Source organism: Sphaerodactylus townsendi, unplaced genomic scaffold, assembly GCF_021028975.2.
Source record: "Sphaerodactylus townsendi isolate TG3544 unplaced genomic scaffold, MPM_Stown_v2.3 scaffold_19, whole genome shotgun sequence".
Lineage (NCBI taxonomy): Eukaryota > Metazoa > Chordata > Lepidosauria > Squamata > Sphaerodactylidae > Sphaerodactylus > Sphaerodactylus townsendi.
This window is the reverse complement of record NW_025950352.1, coordinates 2,104,405-2,126,335: the sequence shown is the minus strand read 5'-3', so window position 1 is coordinate 2,126,335 and position 21,931 is coordinate 2,104,405. Positions and strand designations below refer to the sequence as shown.

The following is a 21,931-nucleotide window of genomic DNA, read 5'->3' as shown; positions in this document are numbered from 1 at the left end:
CAGTGATTTCAATCACAGTTCTATGTTGACAGACGACAGAGTTGCCATAGAAGAAGCCAGTTCTGGGAAATGACTTCCAGAACACCCTTTTTAAGCCCACCGGGTGCCCCCCTTCCTCCCTTCCCCCAAGAATATCAAAGCAAAGTGATACAGAGCAAGAATGTAGGAGCTGTTAGTTCTTAAGACCATGTGGAGACATCTCAAAACAACCTGGCACTTGGGCGCAATCTACTTCACTGTTCGTTACAAAGCACGGAGACAGCGGGAAACTGAAAGTAGAGTGAAACCCGTTAACTGTGGAGGAGTTTGGATTTAAATCCCCCATTTCTCTCCTGCAGGAGACTCAAAGGGGTTGACAATCTCCTTGCCCTTCCCCCCTCACAACAAACACCCTGTGAGGTAGGTAAGGCTGAGAGAGCTCTGAGAAGCTGTGACTAGCCCAAGGTCACCCAGCTGGCGTGTGTGGGAGTGCACAGGCTAATCTGAATTCCCCAGATAAGCCTCCACAGCTCAGGTGGCAGAGCGGGGAATCAAACCCGGTTCCTCCAGATTAGATACACGAGCGTGTAAGGGTGGCGTCTCTCCCACCATGACCAAACAACCTTTTTTGCACCAGGTCTTGAAGTCAGTGTATGGACCCAGGGGAAAAGAAGACGAGTATGGGGGCTTTGGAAAACAGCAGATTTTCTCGCTGCCTCATGCCAAGTCACACAGTATCTCAGACCATCACTAAATGCTTTGGGTTTGGCCCTCCTCTCTCCATGTTCATACATTTTATTTCCTTTCGTTTTCAGCCATAAGGAGTATAAGTGTAGAAGCCCATCAATCAAAAGGCCGTTTCCCCACTTGCCACGACCCCCCTATGCCAGCCGCTTTCAGCGCTGGCTATTTCTGGCTGGCGCCTAGGCTTCCCCAATGCACTCCCGCGCTCTTCCAGCGGGTCATCAAAAGGCGCCGTTTGGAAGAGCGCCAGGAATGACGCACGCCAAGGGGCGCGACAGCGGCAGCCTCGGGGCGGTTGCGTTGTCGCCGCCCCTGTAGTGGGGAGTGCCGGGGGACCCCGCGCTACTTGCCTACAGTAGCACGCAGCTACTGGTAAGTGGGAAAACGCCCTCAGACAACCAAGTACAAATACATTTGGTGGAATCTCTGAGTCAAGAAACCCATCCTTTCGGGAAGAAAAAAAAGGAGCTTGGCTTTTTGCCAGTTTCGGGTGCGACAAATGAAACTATACATTGTTCTCGTGTGCGTATTGATTTAAGCGACTTAATACCAGCAAAGTACCCAACCATGCATTTCTAAAAGCGAATGACAGAAAGAACTGAGGGATGGACTTGCAACAGGAGCAGGTGACCGACCAGTTCCCATTCTCTTAACTGATTCAGTACCGGATTCGGTAATCAATCCTGCGTGGAAACATTTATAGTAGCTGCATTAGAACATAAGAACATAAGAACGAGCCTGCTGGATCAGACCAGAGTCCATCTAGTCCAGCACTCTGCTACTCGCAGTGGCCCACCAGGTGCCTTTGGGAGCTCACGTGCAGGAGGTGAAAGCAATGTATCTGCTGTTGTTGTTAAAGAAACATAAGAACATAAGAACGAAGCCTGTTGGATCAGACCAGAGTTCATCGAATCCAGCACTCTGCTATTCGCAGTGGTTCACCAGGCGCTTCTTTTGGGAGCTCACATGCAGGGAGGCTTGGGCAATGAGCCTTCAGTTGCTGCTGCAGCTCCTGAGCACCTGGAGTCAGAGGCATTTGCAATCTCAGATCAAGGAAGGTCAAGATTGGTAGCCACAGATCGACTTCTCTTCCATACCTGTCCTAAGCCCTTTTTAAAGCCATCCAGGTGAGTGTCCATCACCACCTCCTGTGGTGCATATTCCAAACACCAATCTTAATGCTATGAAGAAGTGTTTCCTTTTATTAGTCTCCACTTCTTCCCAATCAACTTCTCCTCCATAAATCTGTCCAAGCCCTTTTTAAAGCTATCCAGGTGAGTGGCCGTCACCACCACCTGGGGCAGCATATTCCAAACACCAATCACACGTTGCGTGAAGAAGTGTTTCCTTTTATTAGTCCTAATTCTTCCCCCCCCCCCCAAATTTTCAATGAATGCCCCCTGGCCAGACTATTAGGCCAGATTATGGGATTTGTCGCGTGTGCCTGTTAGTTAATAAAGTTTCACAGGGTAGTTGTGCTATACTAGAGTAGAAGAGCTAAATTGCTGGTTTAAGGATTTTTGAAAAACCCAGGTTGACAGGGATATAACGGGCTTAAGTCATTTTGAGGGAGAGACCTGTGCGAAGTTCTTCCCCAAAACACTATTTATAATAACCTAAAAAGATGTTATGTCTGTGCTGTGTGGAATTGAACTGAATTAACTTGATCTTGGTTGTGAAGGGCACATCCCTACGTTGAAGAATATTTTCTAGCTCTTTCATGGCTGCCCTTCCTAGCCTCAATCTCCTACTAGTTTCTTGGTTGCCATCTCCCTTTTGGTTGGTAATGGAGCCAAAATGGAGCTTTCTCACAATACTAGAACCAGGGGGCATTCATTGAAAATGCTGGGGGGGGGGGGGGGAGAATTAGGACTAATAAAAGGAAACACTTCTTCACTCAACGTGCGATTGGTGTTTGGAATATGCTGCCACAGGAGGTGGTGATGGCCACTAACCCGGATAGCTTTAAAAGGGGCTTGGACAGATTTATGGAGGAGAAGGCGATCTATGGCTCCCAATCTTGACCCTCCTTGATCTGAGATTGCAAATGCCTTAGCAGACCAGGTGCTCAGGAGCAGCAGCAGCAGCAGCAGCAGAAGGCCATTGCTTTCACATCCTGCACATGAGCTCCCAAAGGCACCTGGTGAGCCACTGCGAGTAGCAGAGTGCTGGACTAGATGGACTCTGGTCTAATCTAGCTGGCTAGTTCTTATGTTCTTATGTAAAGAATAGTCTTGAAAAATTTCAATTTCCTCATTGTTCACCTTAAAGCCACGTAACTCTCCAGCGGTCATTACTTTTGTCTTCTCGATGTCCAGCAGTAGTTCTGCTTTGGCACTTTCCTCTTTAACTTTCTTTTGAGTTTTTGCTATTTTCTGCCAGTAATGTAGTCTCACTGGCATATCTCAAATTGTTCTTTTTAAATATTTTTTAAATTATTTTCTCATTTCTATAAAATATCTGAATACAGAAACCAGAAAAAAAATCAGAAAACAGAAGATGTAAACAAAAAAAAATACATTACATACAAAATACTATGTTTAAAAATTTTAATTCGGGGGAGTCTTACTTTCTCTGACTTAATTTAGAAACTACAACCACAGTACTTGGGGAAAAGTGTCAAGCCGTCATTTGCTAATTTGCAAAATATGCCAAAACTATCAAAATAAAACATCATTTCAGCACAATACATAAAATATAATCTCCATTTCTCATCAGACTCCTGTTTTGGCCTTCTATTTACCAGATTAGTTAACATGACCATTGTAGAGTATTCTCCCATGTTTTCTTCCCAGCTTTCTTATTCATCTTTCTTATTTCTTATTCAGGACAGTTCCCCTCTTTCCATCTGTGAATATTTCAAATTGTTAACATCCCTCCCTGCCGTTTTTACTCCACCTTCATCTAAGTCTAATCCAGCTTTCCTTATAATATGTTTTATTTCCCTTTCAGATCAGGGAGGAAAGTGGTAAAACAAAACGTGCAGGGTGCGGCTTGCTGTTTTTAGACACCTTTAATCCCCTGAAGGGTCAAAGCCAACTTGTTTTTTTCAGCGAATTACTGTTCTGGAGGGGAGGATAGACAGATAGAAAACATTGTCACAGCTAGCAAAAGGCAGGGGACACAGAATATGTATTAGTTGGGACGACTGACAACCTGCATGCTAAGACACTAAGGGATTGCTCAGGAGACGGGATGAAGGTCTTTCTGTCTGTGCTGTTGGCTGCCGTTGCCTACGCTGAGCTCGGTAAGACCTCTCTGAAAGAAACACATCCTTTTATTGGTTGTGGTGGGTTTTCCGGGCTGTGTGGCCGTGGTCTGGTAGAGCTTGCTCCTAACGTTTTGCCTGCATCTGTGGCCAGCATCTTCAGAGGTGTATCACAGAGAGAAACACTGCTTCTGTGATGACTGCCATGCCCGGGAGATTGTCGTTGTGTAGGACATGAGGAAAAGTTGCTGAGAGAAGTTGCGGAAAAACTCCCGTGTGTGAAAGATGTGCATTCCTCTCCATCTGCAGCAGCAATGGAAGCACTGAACTTGACAAACAGGGCTTTCTAACAGATTGGCTAGATATAGAACTTCTGAGGTTAGTGTACTTTTGGCTTACAAGGGACAAATTAACTTTTCATCGTGTCCTATTTGTGAGGTGCCCTCAGACTGACCCTATCTTGCTTTATTATCTTGCATTTTCTGCAAAATAAGATAACAGTGAGTTATTTTCTTGGGTGACTGACAAAGAAACAGGATACGGTTTATTCTGCAACACTTTACGTAACGTGCTACATAAAATGGTGATGGTTCTCTTGGGCCCCTTCCGCACACGCAAAATAAGGCGTTTTCAAACCACTTTCACAACTGTTTGCAAGTGGATTTTGCCATTCCGCACAGCTTCAAAAAGCACTGAAAGCAGTTTGAAAGTGCATTATTCTGCATGTGCGGAATGAGCCTTGGATGCAGAGAAAACTCTGTGATATTGTACTTTTTAACTTTTCTTACTGTTTACTTGTGGTGCACCACATTTTGGGTTTGACAGGTTACCTTCTGCTTTATCATAGGCTCGTTTTCCTTTCCAACACATCAAACTTAGTTTGGGTTTCAGCAGGGGTAGGGAACCTGCGGCTCGAGAGCCACATGCGGCTCTTCTGCCCTTGCACTGCGGCTCCACGAGCCGAGCCACCAGCCCCATCCTTGCCCACCCTGCAGGCAGCAGGGCGGGCGCACCAACTGCCCGCGGTCGGCTGGGCCACGCCACGGGCTTCCCCTCTCGCCCTACCCCTGGCTTAAAAGGTTCCCTACCCCTGGCTTAAACGATGTAAATGCAAAGGGTATCTGGAGTCACCAAAACAGATTCTAGCTTAAGCTTTTAGGGACTACAGCCTATGGACACTAAAAAAAAAAGACTAAAAGAGAAAGGGTCACAAAGTAAAATGGTAAACTGTTGGGTTAAATGGCTACGAAATATACAGGGAAGAAATGTAATTATGTAAACTGTGCCATCTCTGGTTTAGTTTTCACTCTTCACACCTTCGTATGTATGTCTTCCGTTATGGTTTACCGGCAGCATTACATTGCAATCACAACAAATATCTTCCTTTTCTTCCTCTTAATAGTGGAAGAAATCTAATATAGAATGGTAGCTAACAGTCCAAGTAATTAGTCAAGAAGCTGAAATACGGGGGCTGCCCCAGACTGGTCTCACTGATCTTGGAAGCTAAACAGGATCAACCCTGGTTCGTACTTGGAAGAGTGAACACTAAGGAAATGCAGGGGTGCTATAGTCAGAGCCAGCGTGCTGTTGTGGTTAAGGGCAGGTGGATTCTAATCTGGAGAACCGGGTTTGATTCCTCACTCCTCCACCTGAGTGGCAAAGGTTTATCTGGTGAACCAGATATGTTTCCCCACTCCTACGCTCCTGCTGGGTGACCTTGGGCTAGTCACAGCTCTTCGGACCTCTCTTAGCTCCACCTACCTCACAAAGTGTCTGTTGTGGGGAGAGAAAGGGAAAGGAGCTTGTAAGCCACCTTGAGTCTCCTTATAGGAGCAGCAGTGGCGTAAGGAGGTTAAGAGCTTGTGTATCTAATCTAAAGGAACCGGGTTTGATTCCCAGCTCTGCCGCCTGAGCTGTGGAGGCTTCTCTGGGGAATTCAGATTAGCCTGTACACTCCCACACACGCCAGCTGGGTGACCTTGGGCTAGTCACAGCTTCTCGGAGCTCTCTCAGCCCCACCTACCTCACAGGGTGTTTGTTGTGAGGGGGGAAGGGCAAGGAGATTGTCAGCCCCTTTGAGTCTCCTGCAGGAGAGAAAGGGGGGGATATAAATCCAAACTCTTCTTCTTCTTCTTCTTCTTCTTCTTCTTCTTCTTCTTCTTCTTCTTCTTCTTCTTCTTCTTCTTCTTCTCTCTCTCTTTCTCTTTCTTCTTTCTTCTTCTTCTTTCTTCTTCTCTTCTTTCTCTTTCTTCTTCTTCTTCTTCTTCTTCTTCTTCTTCTTCTTCTTCTTCTTCTTCACAAGGACAACCACTTCTCTTCCTGAATCACTTTGAAAACCCTACACGGTCCCCATAAGCCAGCTTCAGTTTGGCAGTGCTTTCCTGCTTGGTTTATTTTTTTGCTGTTAACTGATCAACTATTAACTATATTATATTAATATTAACTATACGCTAACAAAGATTTCCTTTTCCTTTCTCCCAGCCCAAGCTTTGCGGTGCTTTTCTTGCAGCGAGCTGACAAGTGCTCACAAATGTCTGAGTGTGGCCAACTGTTCGGCAAACGACACCATGTGCAAGACGACCATGTACTCCCTGGAAGAAGGTAAATCTTCATGTAGGGCAGGGGTCCCCAAACTTTTTAAACAGGGAGCCAGTTCACTGTCCCTCAGACTGTTGGAGGGCTGGACTAAAAAAAAACTATGAACAAATTCCTATGCACAAATGATTGTAAAATGTTTGATTTCACCTTTCAGCCTTTCTGTCATGGTCTATTTTTAGAACAGTGATCAAAGTATGTCAGGTACAGGGTGGGCTCCAAATATTGTTGGGGAGGCTGTGGAATACCTTCCCCTGTAAAAAAACAAAAGCAGAACTTTCCCAATGAAGCATTCCATCTAACCCAGGATCAGGTATCTTCCTGGGTTCTTTCCTCTAGCAGCCAGCCGGGCGATTAAGCCAGCCCTGGCTGATGCCAATCAGTGTGGTGAACAAGAAAGCCTGAGGAAGCAACTTACATGGAGTAGCCCGAGAGGGAAGGGCGGAGCAGGCGTTGCCACATGTAAGGTTTCCAACTCTGGGTCCAGAAAATGCATGTGGAAATTTGGGGGTGCCATCATGTAACTGCAATCAACAACCGTTGGGGCCGGTTCCTCCTCTCCCTCGAGCCCCCACTGCACATGAATGGACCCATCGCTGCCATGCCTGGCGGGCCGGATAAATGCCTTCAGGGGGCCACATTTGGCCCCCGGGCCGTAGTTTGGGGACCCCTGATGTAGGGCTTCAAATTCTGAGTTGGGAAATACCTGGAGTAATACCTGGAGACTTGGGAGGAATCTCAGTGGGGCATAATATCCAGTGGTGGGATCCAGAAATTTTAGTAACAGGTTCCCATGGTGGTGGGATTCAAACTGTGGCGTGGCATGCCAGCGAGGGCTGGGTGGGGGGCATGAGGTGGGAAGCGTGGCGAGGCATTCTGGGGGGTGGGAGGCACATTCCTGGGCCCGGGGGCTGTGGCCAGGGCGCAGCCATGCGCCGGTCCTTAGGCTGAGGAAACGAATGCACCTGGCGCAGGCACCTTGCGCCACGCCGCGCCCGGTGCGCCTCCTGCTAGACTGCTTCAAGTTCTGCGCGCTACTGCTGAGAGGAGGGGCGTGACTAAGGCAAAAACCACGTGGCAAAATCACCCATTAGTCACCCCCTCTCGGCACACGCAAATAATGAGTAACCTACCCTCGGGAACCTGTGAGAACCTGCTGGATCCCACCTCTGATAATACCACACAGTTCTCCCTCCAAAGCAGCCATTTCCCCCAGAATTTGATCTCTGTTGTCTGGGGAGATGTGGTAATTCTGCAAGATCTCCAGGCCCCGCCCCATAAATTCACAACAGGGATGGCCTGGGTGTGTTTCGTTTGGTGAAGAGATGGTTAAGAGGTGACATGATAGCCCTGTTTAGATATTTGAAGGGAGGTCATGTTGGTGAGGGAGCAAGCTTGTTTTCTGCCGCTCCAGAGACTAGGACAGTGGTGGCAAACCTATGGCACTCCAGGTGTTCATGGACTACAATTCCCATCATCCCCTGCCAGCATGGCCAATTGGAGATGATGGGAATTGTAGTCCATGAACATCTGGAGTGCCATAGGTTCACCACCACGGGACTAGGACCAGGAGTCATGGGTTCAAGTTGAAGGAAAAGAGATTCCACGTAAACATCAGGAAAAACTTCCTGACAGTCAGGGCTGTTCGACAGTGGAGTGCACTGCCTCGGAGTGTGGTGGAGTCTCCTTCCATGGAGGTTTTTAAACAGAGGCAGGATGGCCATCTGTCAGGAGTGCTTTGATTATGTGTTCCTGCATGACAGGGGGTTGGACTTGACGGCCCTTTGTGGTCTCTTCCAACTCTATGATTCTATGTTGATGTGGCCTGCCTAGACCAGAGGGTTTTGCAAATTTTATCACCAAAAGTTTCCCCCAGGAAGGAAAGAAATGAACCAAGGTTGCCTACCTTGAATTGGAGCACCTTCCTTATGAGGAGAGGCGGCAGAGTTTGGGGCTCTTTAGTTTGGAGAGGAGACGACTGAGGGGGGATAGGATTGAAGTCTATAACATTATGCATAGGGTAGAAAATGTGGACAGAGAGACATTTTTCTCTCTTTCTCACAATACTAGAACCAGGGGGCATCCATTGAAAATGCTGGGGGGGGGAAGAATTAGGACTAATAAAAGGAAACACTTCTTCACGCAATGTGGAATATGCTGCCACAGGAGGTGGTGATGGCCACTCACCTGGATAGCTTTAAAAAGGGCTTGGGCAGATTGATGGAGGAGAAGTCGATCTCTGGCTACCAATCTTGATCCTCCTTGATCTCAGATTGCAAATGCCTTAGCAGACCAGGTGCTCGGGAGCAGCAGCAGCAGAAGGCCATTGCTTTCACCTCCTGCACGTGAGCTCCCAAAGGCACCTGGTGGGCCACTGCGAGTAGCAGAGAGCTGGACTAGATGGACTCTGGTCTGATCCAGCAGGCTTGTTCTTATGGTCTTATGAATGGCTAAGAGCCAAAGCGTATAATCAAGGCTGTCTGGGGGAGGGGAGTGAATATGGTACCTATTTCTCCAGAATTAATCTGTTTTATTTTTTGCTTGTTTGGTCTTGTAGTGTATCCTTTCGTGGGCGATGCAACTGTTACCCGATCGTGTTCTCCAAAATGCGTCCCGTCTGATGTGGATGGGATTGGCTTGACGCGCCCAGTGACGTGTTGTAACACCGACCTCTGTAACTACGACGCGGCAGCCACTATTCAGATCAGTTATGCCACGGTGGTGTCTTCGGTGGTTTCCTTCTTCATCCTTCTCAGGACTGGACTGTGATGGGAAAGGAAAACACGGCCCGTCTTAAGGTATCCAAATAATGAAGAAGAAGAAGAAAGAAGAAGAAGAGTTGGATTTATATCCCCCCTTTCTCTCCTGTTAGGAGACTCAAAGGGGCTGACAAGCTCCTTTCCCTCCTCCCCCCTTCCACAACAAACACTCTGGTGGCTTCATCTGTTCTTAGAAGACAAGGAATGTGTGTGTCCGACCCTCGTGTCCTCACAGGAAGAAGAAACTGGAAACGCTTGTTCTGAAAATTAACTGCTCTTAAGACACACAGCAAATAAAAAACCTGATCCTTACCGGTATGGACAATGAGCTGGATTTCTAAGGTTTTGCTTCATCTGAGTTTGGCTCATTTTCTCGCTTAGTCACGTTAAATATATTTTAGAATTTGGAAGAGTTTGGATTTGTATCCGCCCCTTTCTCTCCTGTGAGGAGACTCAAAGGAGCTTACAATCTCCTTTTCCTTCTCCCCCCCACCCACAACAAACACCCTGTGAGGTGGGTGGGGCTGAGAGAGCTCCGAAGAACTGTGACTAGCCCCAGGTCACCCAGCTGGCGTGTGTGGGAGTGTGTTGGAATTCCCCAGATAAGCCTCCACAGCTCAGGCGGCCGAGCAGGGAATCAAACCTGGTTCCCCAGATTAGCTTGCACCGGCTCTTAACCACTATACCATGCTGGCTTAATCATAATGGTTGCGTTAAATATATCATAATGATGGTTGTGGTGCAGAGCGTTGTCCAGTTGCAGCCAATTTATGGCAACCCCATAGCGTTTTCAAGGCAATTGATAGTTAGAGGTACTAACCAGTCCTGCTTAGCTTTTGAGATTTGACAAGATCAAGCCAGCCTGAGAAGAAGAAGAAGAAGAAAAAGAAGAAGAAGAAGAAGAAGAAGAAGAAGAAGAAGAAGAAGAAGAAGAAGAAGAGTTTGGATTTATATCCCCCCTTTCTCTCCTGCAGGAGACTCTAAGGGGCTGACAATCTCCTTGCCCTTCCCCCCTCACAACAAACACCCTGTGAGGTAGGTGGGGCTGAGGGAGCTCCGAGAAGCTGTGACTAGCCCAAGGTCACCCAGCTGGCGTGTGTGGGAGTGTACAGGCTAATCTGAATTCCCCAGATAAGCCTCCACAGCTCAGGCGGCAGAGCGGGGAATCAAACCTGGTTCCTCCAGATTAGATACACGAGCTCTTAACCTCCTACGCCACTGCTGCTCCTGAGCTATCAAGATCAGGGCAAAATGCAGAAGTGGTTTGCCATCGCCCGGCTCTGCACAGCGACGCTGGACTTCCGTTGTGGTCTCCCATCACAGTATTAACCAGGATCCGTCCTGCTTCGCTTCTGAGATCTGACATGATCAGGCTTGCCCGGCCCATCTGGGTGTGGGCAAAACCATATTGTGTGTTAAATTCAACACAAAACCATATTGTGTGTTCAATTCAACACAGCCACAGACAGATACAAAATTCTGGATCCAAGTATAGGCAGTGGGGGGAAAGGTACATTTTACTAGGGACCAGAGCAGTGGTGGGATCCAAAAATTTTAGTAACAGGTTCCCATGGTGGTGGGATTCAAACAGTGGCATAGCGCCAATGGGGCTGGATGGTGAGTTGCAGGGGCTGATGGTGAGTTGTAGTCCATGAACATTTGGAGAGCTGCAGGTTGCAGACCCCTGATCTAGCTGAAGCCCCTCGGCTCTCCTCTTGGGGCCCCCTGAACCCTTTCTGCGGGGCTTCCTTCTGCCACCCACCTGGCCTGTCTTCACTTGCTAGGGCCGGCCCTGCCAGGCCTTCCCAGAAGCGGTGTGGACCATGGCACCCTCCATCAAGGAGTGCCGAGGGCACACACCTGCTTGCCCAAGCCTAGATACGCCTCTGCGTACAGCAGGACTATGACATCTGACAATTTGGATGTTATGCTTCTGTTGATAGACTCCGTTAGCTTTTTTTTTGCCACTGCATCACACTGACTGCTTTTATTCAGCTTACAGCCGACACATTCTCTAGTATCTAGTTCTCAGACACGCTGCTATCCAGAGCATAGCTAGAGTGCATCCCCATCCAGTCTGCGTGTTTCTCATTTTTGCTACATAGATGTAGAATTCCGTCCTTGTCCTTCTTGAAGTGCGTACTGCCCAGGGGGACGTATGAGATCAAATATCCCTGGGTTGAGGCCATTTTATTTATTTATTTATTTATTTATTTATTTATTTATTTATTCATTCATTCATTCATTCATTCATTCATTCATTCATTCATTCATTCATTGGACTTTTATACCGCCCTATCCCCGAAGGGCTCAGGGCGGTGAACAACATATAGTCACAATACAATCAAAAAATAACTAAAACCTTTAAAAGCAGCGATAAAAAAGAAAAACTAAACCTAATATATAGGCTAAACATAGGTGGCGTCCGACAGCCCCATTTTAAAACTCCTCACCCAAGTGGGTAGGCCGGTGGAGATCCCCTCAGATGACAAAGAGGCCCAGATGTAAGGGCCAGAAAGAAAGGGGAGGGGAGGGGCACCATCAGCGGTCCTCCAAAGGCCGGTAGGAACAGCCTCCCGTCTTACAGGCCCTGCGGAACTCACCAAGGTCCCGCAGGGCCTGGACGGCTGGAGAGCGTTCCACCAGGCCGGGGCCAGAGCCGAAAAGGCCCTGGCCCGGGTGGAGGCCAGCCGCATCATTGAGGGGCCCGGGACACATGGAGGGCAGAAAATCGCCGCCACGCCCCTCCTCCTTCCCCCTGGGGATATAAACTGACTTCAAGAACTGGTGCAAAAAGCGTTGTTTGGTCGTGGTGGGGGAGGCCGGCCGCCCATACGGGGTGGGGGTGGGGGCAGAAAACTCAGATTTTGCACCGGGCTACATTTTCCCTAGATACACCTCTGGCTCACATCCGCCCGCTTTTCCTGTGTGCTCAGATCTCGTTGCATTCTATCTCATCTTCAAGGTGTTTCAAGGTTCAGTCTTCAAGGTACTCCTCCCAAACTGGTGTCATCTGCCAATTTAATTAGTAATACCACCATCTCCTCATCTAGATCGTCTGTCTGGTTTTGTTCTGGTTATGTGCCTACATCTCATACAGCAAGGCTTCTTAGAAGTCTTATCACTGTGAATGTAGATTGTGAGCATGGTCCTCGTTGCCAACGCTATTGCATGCAAAGCGCTTTCAGGCCGCGCCTGACTGATGGTAACTCAGTAGGGTTTTCACGGAAAGTAACTACAAAGGTGGTTTGGTCTCCTGTCCATTAGCCAGGGGCGACTCCAACTCGATTACAAGTCTAATGTGTACTAACTTGAAGGAGACTTTCTGACAGAAGCAATTAATATAAGCAAGTAAATTGGTAACTTAATCATTTAATTTAGTTTTTAAAATTTTAGCTCATATCCACAGCTCTTGAGGATGTGATGAGCTAAGAACATAAGAACATAAGAACTAGCCTGCTTGATCAGACCAGAGTCCATCTAGTCCAGCATTCTGCTACTCGCAGTGGCCCACCAGGTGCCTTTGGGAGCTCACGTGCAGGATGTGAAAGCAACGGCCTTCTGCTGCTGCTGCTGCTCCTGAGCACCTGAAGTCGCCCACTATCAAAGGCATTTTGCAAATCTGAAGATCAAAAAAGAGGAGGATCAAGATTGGTAGCCAGAGATCGACTTCTCCTCCATAAATCTGTCCAAGCCCCTTTTAAAGCTATCCAGGTTAGTGGCCATCGCCACCCCCAATTGGGCATGCTGGCAGGGGCTGATGGGATTTGTAGTCCATGAACATCTGGAGAGCCGCAGGTGGCAGACCCCTGATTAAGTCAACCACACAATATCAGGGAGGGAGGCTCTGCATCACTTCCAACAGTAAGACCTCAACATTTAAGAACATAAGAACATAAGAACAAGCCAGCTGGATCAGACCAGAGTCCATCTAGTCCAGCACTCTGCTACTCGCAGTGGCCCACCAGGTGCCTTTGGGAGCTCACGTGCAGGATGTGAAAGCAAGGGCCTTCTGCTGCTGCTGCTCCTGAGCACCTGGTCTGCTAAGGCATTTGCCATCTCAAATCAAGGAGGATCAAGATTGGTAGCCATAGATCGACTTCTCCTCCATAAATCTGTCCAAGCCTCTTTTAAAGCTATGAAGGTGAGTGGCCATCATCACCTCCTGTGGCAGCATATTCCAAACACCAATCACACGTTGCATGAAGAAGTGTTTCCTTTGATTAGTCCTAATTCTTCCCCCCAGCATTTTCAATGGATGCCCCCTGGTTCTAGTATTGTGAGAAAGAGAGGAAAATTTCTCTCTGACAACATTTTCTACCCCATGCATAATCTTATAGACTTCAATCATATATAGACTTTAATCGTTTACAGACTTCAATCATAACTAAAGTTAAAGACTATGTTCATATATGGATTTTCCGATGTGGTACGTGGGCAGTTCATTTAATAGACTCTTTTCACATAGAATCATAGAGTTGGAAGAGACCACAAGGGCCATCAAGTCCAAACCCCTGCCATGCAGGAACACACAATCAAAACACACATAATATCATGCTTATTGTGGTGGGGTTGCTGGTCTTCTTGTGAGGGGAAATCTGAGTGGTGTTGGCTCTAAGTGGTGGCCGTAGGGAAGAAAAATCGGCATCAGCCTGATTTGTGTGATGTCACTTCCAGGAAAAACTAGAAGTGACATCAGTCCTCTCTAGGAATTGCTGGAAAGTATATGGTTTTATATGAGGAACCGTATGACAAATTATATAAGGAAACAGTGAATGGCTGATCTAGAGAAGATTGGGGTAGGATCAGTGGTGGGATCCAAAAATTTTAGTAACAGGTTCCCATGGTGGTGGGATTCAAACTGTGGCGTAGCGCCAATGGGGATGGGCGGGGCGTGACGGGGGCGTGACCGGGCATTCCTGGGCGGGGCTGTGGCAAGGATGCAGCCACTTCGCCGGTCCTTGGGTGGGAAACGAATGCACGCAGGCGCACCTCCTGCCCTGGGCTTCGCTTCAGAGTTCATAAGCGCTACTGCTGAGAGGAGGAAGCGTGGCTAAAGCAAAAAATTACCAATTGGTGGCTTCCCCTCTACGGCACACACAAGTAATTAACGCTTCTCTCAAAGTAACCTGTGAGAACCTGCTGGATCCCACCTCTGAGTAGGATATGACAAAGAAATAAACTGACTGTTTTCTGATATTCTCAGGGATCAAATGTCCACCCGACATTCTGAAAGTAAACAATAGGTTTAAATGACACAAAGCCAAACGTTAGGAAATTATTGCTAACATGCAGCTCCACTTTGAGGATATTGTGTTAATTATCACCAGTTTTCTTGCACCTGAAATGTTTGGCTGCACAATAGCAACACATGTACACAATTACCTATATTGATCAAGTGTTCGGCTTTCTGAGGGGCTCCGGGTTTGTTAAAACCACTTTCGAGCTCCTATGCATCTGGCACACTTCTGATTTCCACAGTTTTTATTTTGCGTAGGAGGTTAAGAGCTTGTGTATCTCATCTGGAGGAACAGGGTTTGATTCCCAGCTCTGCCGCCTGAGCTGTGGAGGCTTATCTGGGGAATTCAGATTAGCCTGTCTGCTCCTGCCATCTTCGGACCTTGGGCTAGTCACAGCTTCTCGGAGCTCTCTCAGCCCCACCCACCTCACAGGGTCTTTGTTGTGAGGGGGGAAGGGCAAGGAGATTGTCAGCCCCTTTGAGTCTCCTGCAGGAGAGAAAGGGGGGGATATAAATCCAAACTCTTCTTCTAAGTTTGACCCAAGGAACACACAGCTCTTCAGCAGAAATAAATCTGATTTCTCTTGTAATGCTTCTGTTTCTATTTGCTGCACTTAAATGTTTTGAGCGTTCCTCTTCCTTTGCCTCTTTCATTTCTACCATTTCCCTGCCTTTTTAATGCACCATACAAAACTTCTCTATGGTTACTTCCTGTACCATCTGTGAACATGCAGTTTCACTTTTTCTTATCAGCCTAAATGCAATCGTTCAGTTCCCCACATTAGCTTGACATCTTCCCCCAATAACTACCCTGCTTTCCTGTTCTCACATTTTTTGGGTTATGGAAACAGCTCGGAAATATCTATGGCTCATTCCGCACACGCAAAATAATGCACTTTCAAGCTGCTTTCACAACTGTTTTTGCCATTCCGCACAGCTTCAAAGAGCCCTGAAAGCAGCTTGAAAGTGCATTATTCTGCGTGTGCGGAATGAGCCTATCACAGATAGAAACAACTTTTTTTTTTTTTTAGAATAGAATCTTTATTGGCCAAGTGTGATTGGACACACAAGGAATTTGTCTCCGGTGCATATGCTCTCAGTGTACATAAAGAAAAATACATTTGTCAAGAATCATAAGATTTTAACACTTGTGATTTGTACCATAGGTCTAGTAAGCAATCAAAAAAACAATCAGTAGTACTAAAAACATAAAATGTAAAGTCATAAAATAAATGAAATGAAATGTCAGCACAATCATAAGTGGGAGGAGATGGGTGGCAGGGCCGGTGAAAAAAGTAGCGCAGTACGTATTATATAATAAATATATAATAAAACGGATTTGACTTGTGCTCGAGGGAATTATTTGTTTAGCAGAGTGATGGCATTCGGGAAAAAACTGTTCTTATGTCTAGTTGTCTTGGTGTGCAGTGCTCTGTAGCGACGTTTAGAGGGTAAGAGTTGAAACAGTTTATGCTTCTGCTTTGCTGAAATATTTCTCCCACCTGCTTTTATGGTGTATTTCTATAGTGTCTGCAAGTTCATGATACATCTATATTGTTTCGGCTATTTTTTCTCTACTTGGTTATGCATTTTTTTCCAGATATCTTCTAAATCTGTTTTAGAGCCGCTGAAACACTTTAATGCCTGCCTTCAGTGGAGTGTGTTCTTAGCATCTGAATTGCATTGAGTCACAACCCAATTAAAAGCAAATGTGGTTTTATTTACCGCCAGGAACATAAACAAAATATTTTCCTGGGTCAGGTTGCTAGATTACACTGTGGCTCCATACTGGGGCCTTAGAGACTTGTGTGTCTCAGAAGCCTTGATAAGACATCGCAAAGGTTGCAAACCTTGTATGAATTGACAGCGATATGGCGGTTTCCCTCTTGGATTTATGCCATTCTAGGATGTAATAAAAGCCCCTTCAGAGTTGAATTTATGATGTACCCATGTTTGGGATTTCAGTTTGTCTAAAGACATCCAGTTAGTTTAAGGTTCTGTTGGCTGTTAGGTTTACAGAAGTCTTACATTATAAGTATATGTGTTTATCCCTGGAACTTCCCCTAATGTTTTAAGTTTAGAAGTAACATTTCACAGAAATTTGTGTCTGATAGCAGAAGCAGTAGCCTGTAAAGTCTGATATTGGACGGAAGGTGGAGAAGAAAGTTGGCTCTGGAATGCAGCTTAGACCAACGCAATGACTCCTTAACAAAGACAAAGACCCTCTTTGGACTTGCAGTCGAATCATTGCCAGCACCCAGAGGTCCCAAGCCGTTTGGAAGACGTGCAGGGACCATTCATTGGACAGTTTGAACTTTTCTTTGTTGCAACAATGTGAGGCGGGAGCCTCAGGGTATTACTAAAGGAAACAGCCATCTGATAAAGGAAATAGCTGGGTGCAGTAGCGAGCCCACCTGGATTTTCTGAATGGACTGTTATCTGCTTTCCTTTCAGCACCATTATGAATCCTCACGATGAAGAGCGTTTGACAAGCGGGATTTTGCTAATCCCATTCAGAGAGTATGTAACTGTATCTTGCTTTGTGGTTTAATTTTTTCTTATTAGGTGTTTGGTGAGGGACTTGCCCTCACCTCCCCTTTTCCCCGCCCCTATGCCCTTCTCGGGATTGCAGAATAAAAGTTCTGCGCTCAAGGTAAGAGCGCCTTTGATTCTCCTGCCCGAAAGCTGTGACTGTACTTGAAATAAAATCCTTTGCTTTGAAGAACGCCGGCTTCCTGCGCCTCATTACGTTGCTGAGCTGAAATCACTTATTGTTACCCGAGCAGCAGCGGTAACAGTTTTTGCCATTCCCCCACCTCAATGAAGTGGCTTTCGAAGCTGTCTTTTGGGAGAGGCGTTGAAATATTATTTTAATGCATGTTATTCTTTCATCCTTTTTTCCTTTCCTAAAAAAATTCAATTTTACTAGACATTCCTGTTCTTTTCGAACGGATTACCAACGAGAACCGAGGTTCCACTGTATTTGCTGAAGTTTATTAAAAGGGGCTTTCATACATCCCAATTCCTTTGGAAGGTGCTGTGGGGCTTCCGGGCTGTATGGCCGTGTTCCAGTAGCATTTTCACCTGCATCTGTGGCTGGCATCTTCAGATCCAGTAACCCAATTCAGCCTATACCCTAGATTCCATTTTAAGACCTTAGGAACTGTAGACTTCACCCCTATGCTCCAAAATGGGTAGGCTGAAAATCCATCCCCCGTTCCCTCTTTTCCTTTCCTTTCTCCCTTAAAGCCCCTATTGGATACCATCTGCAGATCTTGAGCAGGAGAATTGTTGAAACCTTTTGCTTAAGGGACACGAGGACAGAAATAGATTTTGCAACTGCCCATGTAACTTGAGGATCCTTGTCACTCGATAAAAAGAGTATTAGTTCAGGTACAGTTAACGCACCTCAATCAGTTAAAAGAGTTTACACAATCTAAATATCTCATAAAAGGGACATTTCAATAGCATATGCATTAGGGAATCGGTTGATCCAAAGGAGCCCAACAGGTTCTTTCTGAAGAAGGTAACTCAATATATGTACTTATAACAACAATAGAAAGGTTGGCATTTAATCTGGCAAAGGAAAAAAACCTCTTAAAAGGCACTGCCACAAAAATAAGGATAGGACGGCAAACGTCTTGGGGAAGGAACACCAGAAAACTGAGGCCCCTTCCGCACACGCAAAATAATGCGTTTTCAAACCACTTTCACAACTGTTTGCAAGTGGATTTTGCTATTCCGCACAGCTTCAAAGAGCACTGAAAGCAGTTTGAAAGTGCATTATTCTGCATGTGCGGAATGAGCCTGAGATGAGTGAGATGATGAGCTAATCATATTGAGAGATTGGTTATGAGCATAATCAGTCTCTTAAATAAAGTAAGAACCTTTAAATTCCCAAGTTGACTAATCATATTTATGTCTTTGTGCAAGAAATGGACTGCCATATTCATATGTAGCACCCCCCTGTTGCCAAAGTTCTGAAATGTCCAGATTTTGAAAGAATTGCCACCTGTGGGAAAAATGTTTGCTCTTCTGCGCCCTCAGATTCTATTCCGGCTCTTGAATACCAGTTTTAATTGGATGAAGGGAGCTGAGACTAACAGAGACTTACGCTGGAATGAATTCTGTTTAGTCTTTAAGGTGTTGCTTGTTTTATTAAACCCCCAGAAAAGTGGCAGCAAATTCGAAAAAGGGAGGCAGGTGGAAACTTTAGTGTCACGTAAAGCCCGGATGCTTCGGGGTGTGTGTGTGTGTGTGTGTGTGTGTGTGTGTGTGTGTGTGTGTTCAGGGCCTGTTTGTTCTGACCCTCTTCACAGCAAAAACAGAACTCAATGGCAGCTGTGAAAAAGGCAAACTCTATGCTGGGGATAATTAGGAAAGGAATTGATAATAAAAATGCAAGGATTGTCATGCCCTTATATAAAGCAGTGGTGCGTAATCAAGCACTTGGAGTCCCGTGTCCACTTCTGGTCGCCGCATCTCAAAAAAGGACATTGAGGAGACAGGGAAAGTGCAGAGAAGGGCAATGAGGACATTTGAGGGACTGGAGCACCTTCCTTATGAGGAGAGGCTGCTGCGTTTGGGACCTTTTTTTTAGTTTGGAGAGGAGACAGCCAGGGGAGATATGATTGAAGTCTATAAAATTATGTACGGGGTAGAAAATGTCGACAGAGAGAAGCTTCTTCACTCTTTCTCACCATACTAGAACCAGAGGGCATTCATTACTGGAAATGCTGGCGGGAAGAATTAGTACTAATCAAAGGGAAACACTTCTTCACTAACGCAGGATGGGTGTTTGGAATGCGCTTGCCACAGGAGGTGGTGATGGCCACTCACCTGGATAGCTTTAAAAGGGGCTGGACAGATTTATGGAGGAGAAGCTTCCATCTCTGGCTACCACTTTGATCCTCCTTGATCTGAGAGGTTGCAAATGCCTTAGCAGACCAGGTGCTCAGGAGCCGCAGCAGCAGCAGAAGGCCGTTGCTTTCACCTCCTGCACGTGAGCTCCCAAAGGCACCTGGTGGGCCAATGCGAGTAGCAGAGTGCTGGACTAGATGGACTCTGGTCTGATCCAGCAGGCTAGTTCTTATGTTCTTATGTCTCCCATCATCTCTCTCCCTTCCTCACCTCCCCCCAGTTTTGCCTTTTGTTAAACCTCATAGACTGCAGGGTGAATAGAGAGGAAAAAGACTTCTGGTCCATGATGTGTGGGGTACTTTCCGTGGAACTCCTAGTCCTGCAGTCCCTCTGCAGTGGGGTCTCCTCGCATTTCCGTTCAAACGTGAGCAGCTGCCCCCACTGACACACGGCTCATGATCATCTCCCTCCACCCCCCCCGCCACATTGCTCCCGTCACAAGTCTCCTCTTCCAGGCCTGCCTCCGGTCAAAAGGAAAGATCGATATTACCCTATCAAGGTAATATTGATATTGCTTGTATCGATATTGTGGAGGCTGCCTTTGCGGCTTTTTCATTTGCTGGCCGTTGATCCCTGAGAGGTGTGTGTGTGTGTGTGTGTGTGTGTGTGTGTGTGAGAGAGAGAGAGAGAGAGAGAGAAAGAGAGAGAGCTCTCCCACTCCGCTCAGGGAAAGATGGCAGGCGTTTCGCATTTCCTTTAAATGCAAAAGCCACGAAAGCAGACTTCACAATACTGCATCTGTGTATGGTTCTCCAGTTGCACAGTGTATGGATAGTTGCACAGTGGCAGATAGGAAGGCGCTCCAAAGGGTGATCACTACTGCACAGAGGATTATGGGCTGCCCCCTCCCCTCCTTGGAAGAACTCTATAATTCCCGAAGCCTAAAGAAAGCCCAAAATATTCCGAGAGACCCGTCTCATCCAGCACACTCTCTTTTTGAACTGTTACCATCCGGCAGACGATACAGGTCTATCAAAACTAGGACAAAGAGGCTTAGAGACAGCTTCCGCTCTAGAGCTGTGGCTATGCTGAACTCCGTGGCTTCGTGTTGATGTGTTTGGGGCTGTGTAGGTATGGGTGGAGGAAGGGGAAAGTGAGGACGGGGTATGAGTCTGAAATTGTGTGCATCGAGGAATGCTGCTGTGAATTTCGTTGTGCGTGCACAATGACAATAAAATGCTTATGCTTATAAGCAATATCGATATTACCTTTAAAACGCTTTTAAAAACAAAAACAGGCAACCTTCAATTTGGCCTTTGGAACCGTCCGGAAGGAGGGAAGCCCCCTAGTGAGGGAAAGACTTCATGGTTTCCCAGCTCTTGCAAACTGGCGGGGTGACATGGACCTCCAGTGAGGCAACTTTAATGGCATCAATACAAGCAGCCCCCCTGCCCCACGAGACCCAGACGCTTGCTGGCAAGTGGCAGAGCTGCCAGTGTAATAATCAGTCTTTGACTGGCGGAAGAGGATGTCTTATGGTATTTTATGCTGTGCGTCTTCTACTCTGTTTATACTATTTTCCTCTCCTCTGTTTTATCCTCACAACCACCACCCTGAGAGATAGGTTGGCCTGATGGTGCGTGACTGGCCCAGCAAGCTCCCATGGGGGAGGGGGAATTCGCACCTGGGACTCCCAGATCGTAGCCCAACACAACCTTCTACGCCAGACGGCTTGGCACATCTCATGAAAAATAATTCATTCCGCAAACGTTTTTTCATAATAACTCTTTAATGGCTTTAAATCAATTGAATATGCATGTTCCAAGTTCCAGTGGGAAATCTTCCATGTGAAGTTAATACTGAACATTCTAAGTCACAACTTTCCCCCATTCTTTGGTACTTAAACGCTAAAAGTGACACGAGGGAACTCTGTGAGGCTGGTACCTTCCCAAACTTCTGTGGATTCACATTCAGTGCTAGCATGGCAACAGAAACACGCCAAGAAATCTACTGCGACGCCGGTGAACTGGTACGCAACCTCAGAATTGCAATGTTTTTTAAATATTCTAGTCAATGACAACTCTCAAACAATGATGAATGTTCCAAGAGCTTCAGTCCAGAACAAGGTACTTTTGGATTGCCCAATTCATCCACTTGGACCATTCAATGCCTTGGACTGATCCTGCTCACGGCACCACGTAGCATGGCATGAAAACATCACATGCGACTGAGGAACGTCAAGTTCATGGTGTACGTTCAGTGATGTGACCAGCCAAGCCAAAGTTTGCTCTGCCTGCCTTGTCAGATCGGGCTGGGATCATGCAAGATTGGATGGATTGGACGGGGTTAAATCAAATTCCTATCTAGCTAGGTTTTAATCTGGATTTTTTTTTAATTTAAAAAAGACATTTCTCGAAGTCCACCCCAAGGAAGGGCAAGAGAAAAAGTGGAGGTATGTTTGGTAAAGGACATTTTCTGGCCAGAGGTGTGTGTGAACACTTCTATAACTAAACAAGTAGCAGCATGCAGTAGGTGATAAAGCTACCA

At 46.5% G+C, this 21,931-nt stretch overlaps 1 protein-coding gene across 1 annotated transcript; it reads left to right on the top strand.

Moving 5' to 3' along the window:
- Positions 1-3,744: 3,744 nt before the first annotated feature.
- LOC125425111 (ly6/PLAUR domain-containing protein 2-like) lies at positions 3,745-9,597 on the top strand. Its single transcript, XM_048482632.1, has 3 exons — positions 3,745-3,970; positions 6,413-6,532; positions 9,084-9,597. Exons 1-3 carry the CDS (start codon positions 3,919-3,921, stop codon positions 9,293-9,295), a joined length of 384 nt encoding a protein of 127 aa, XP_048338589.1. The 5' UTR covers positions 3,745-3,918; the 3' UTR covers positions 9,296-9,597.
- Positions 9,598-21,931: the final 12,334 nt, after the last annotated feature.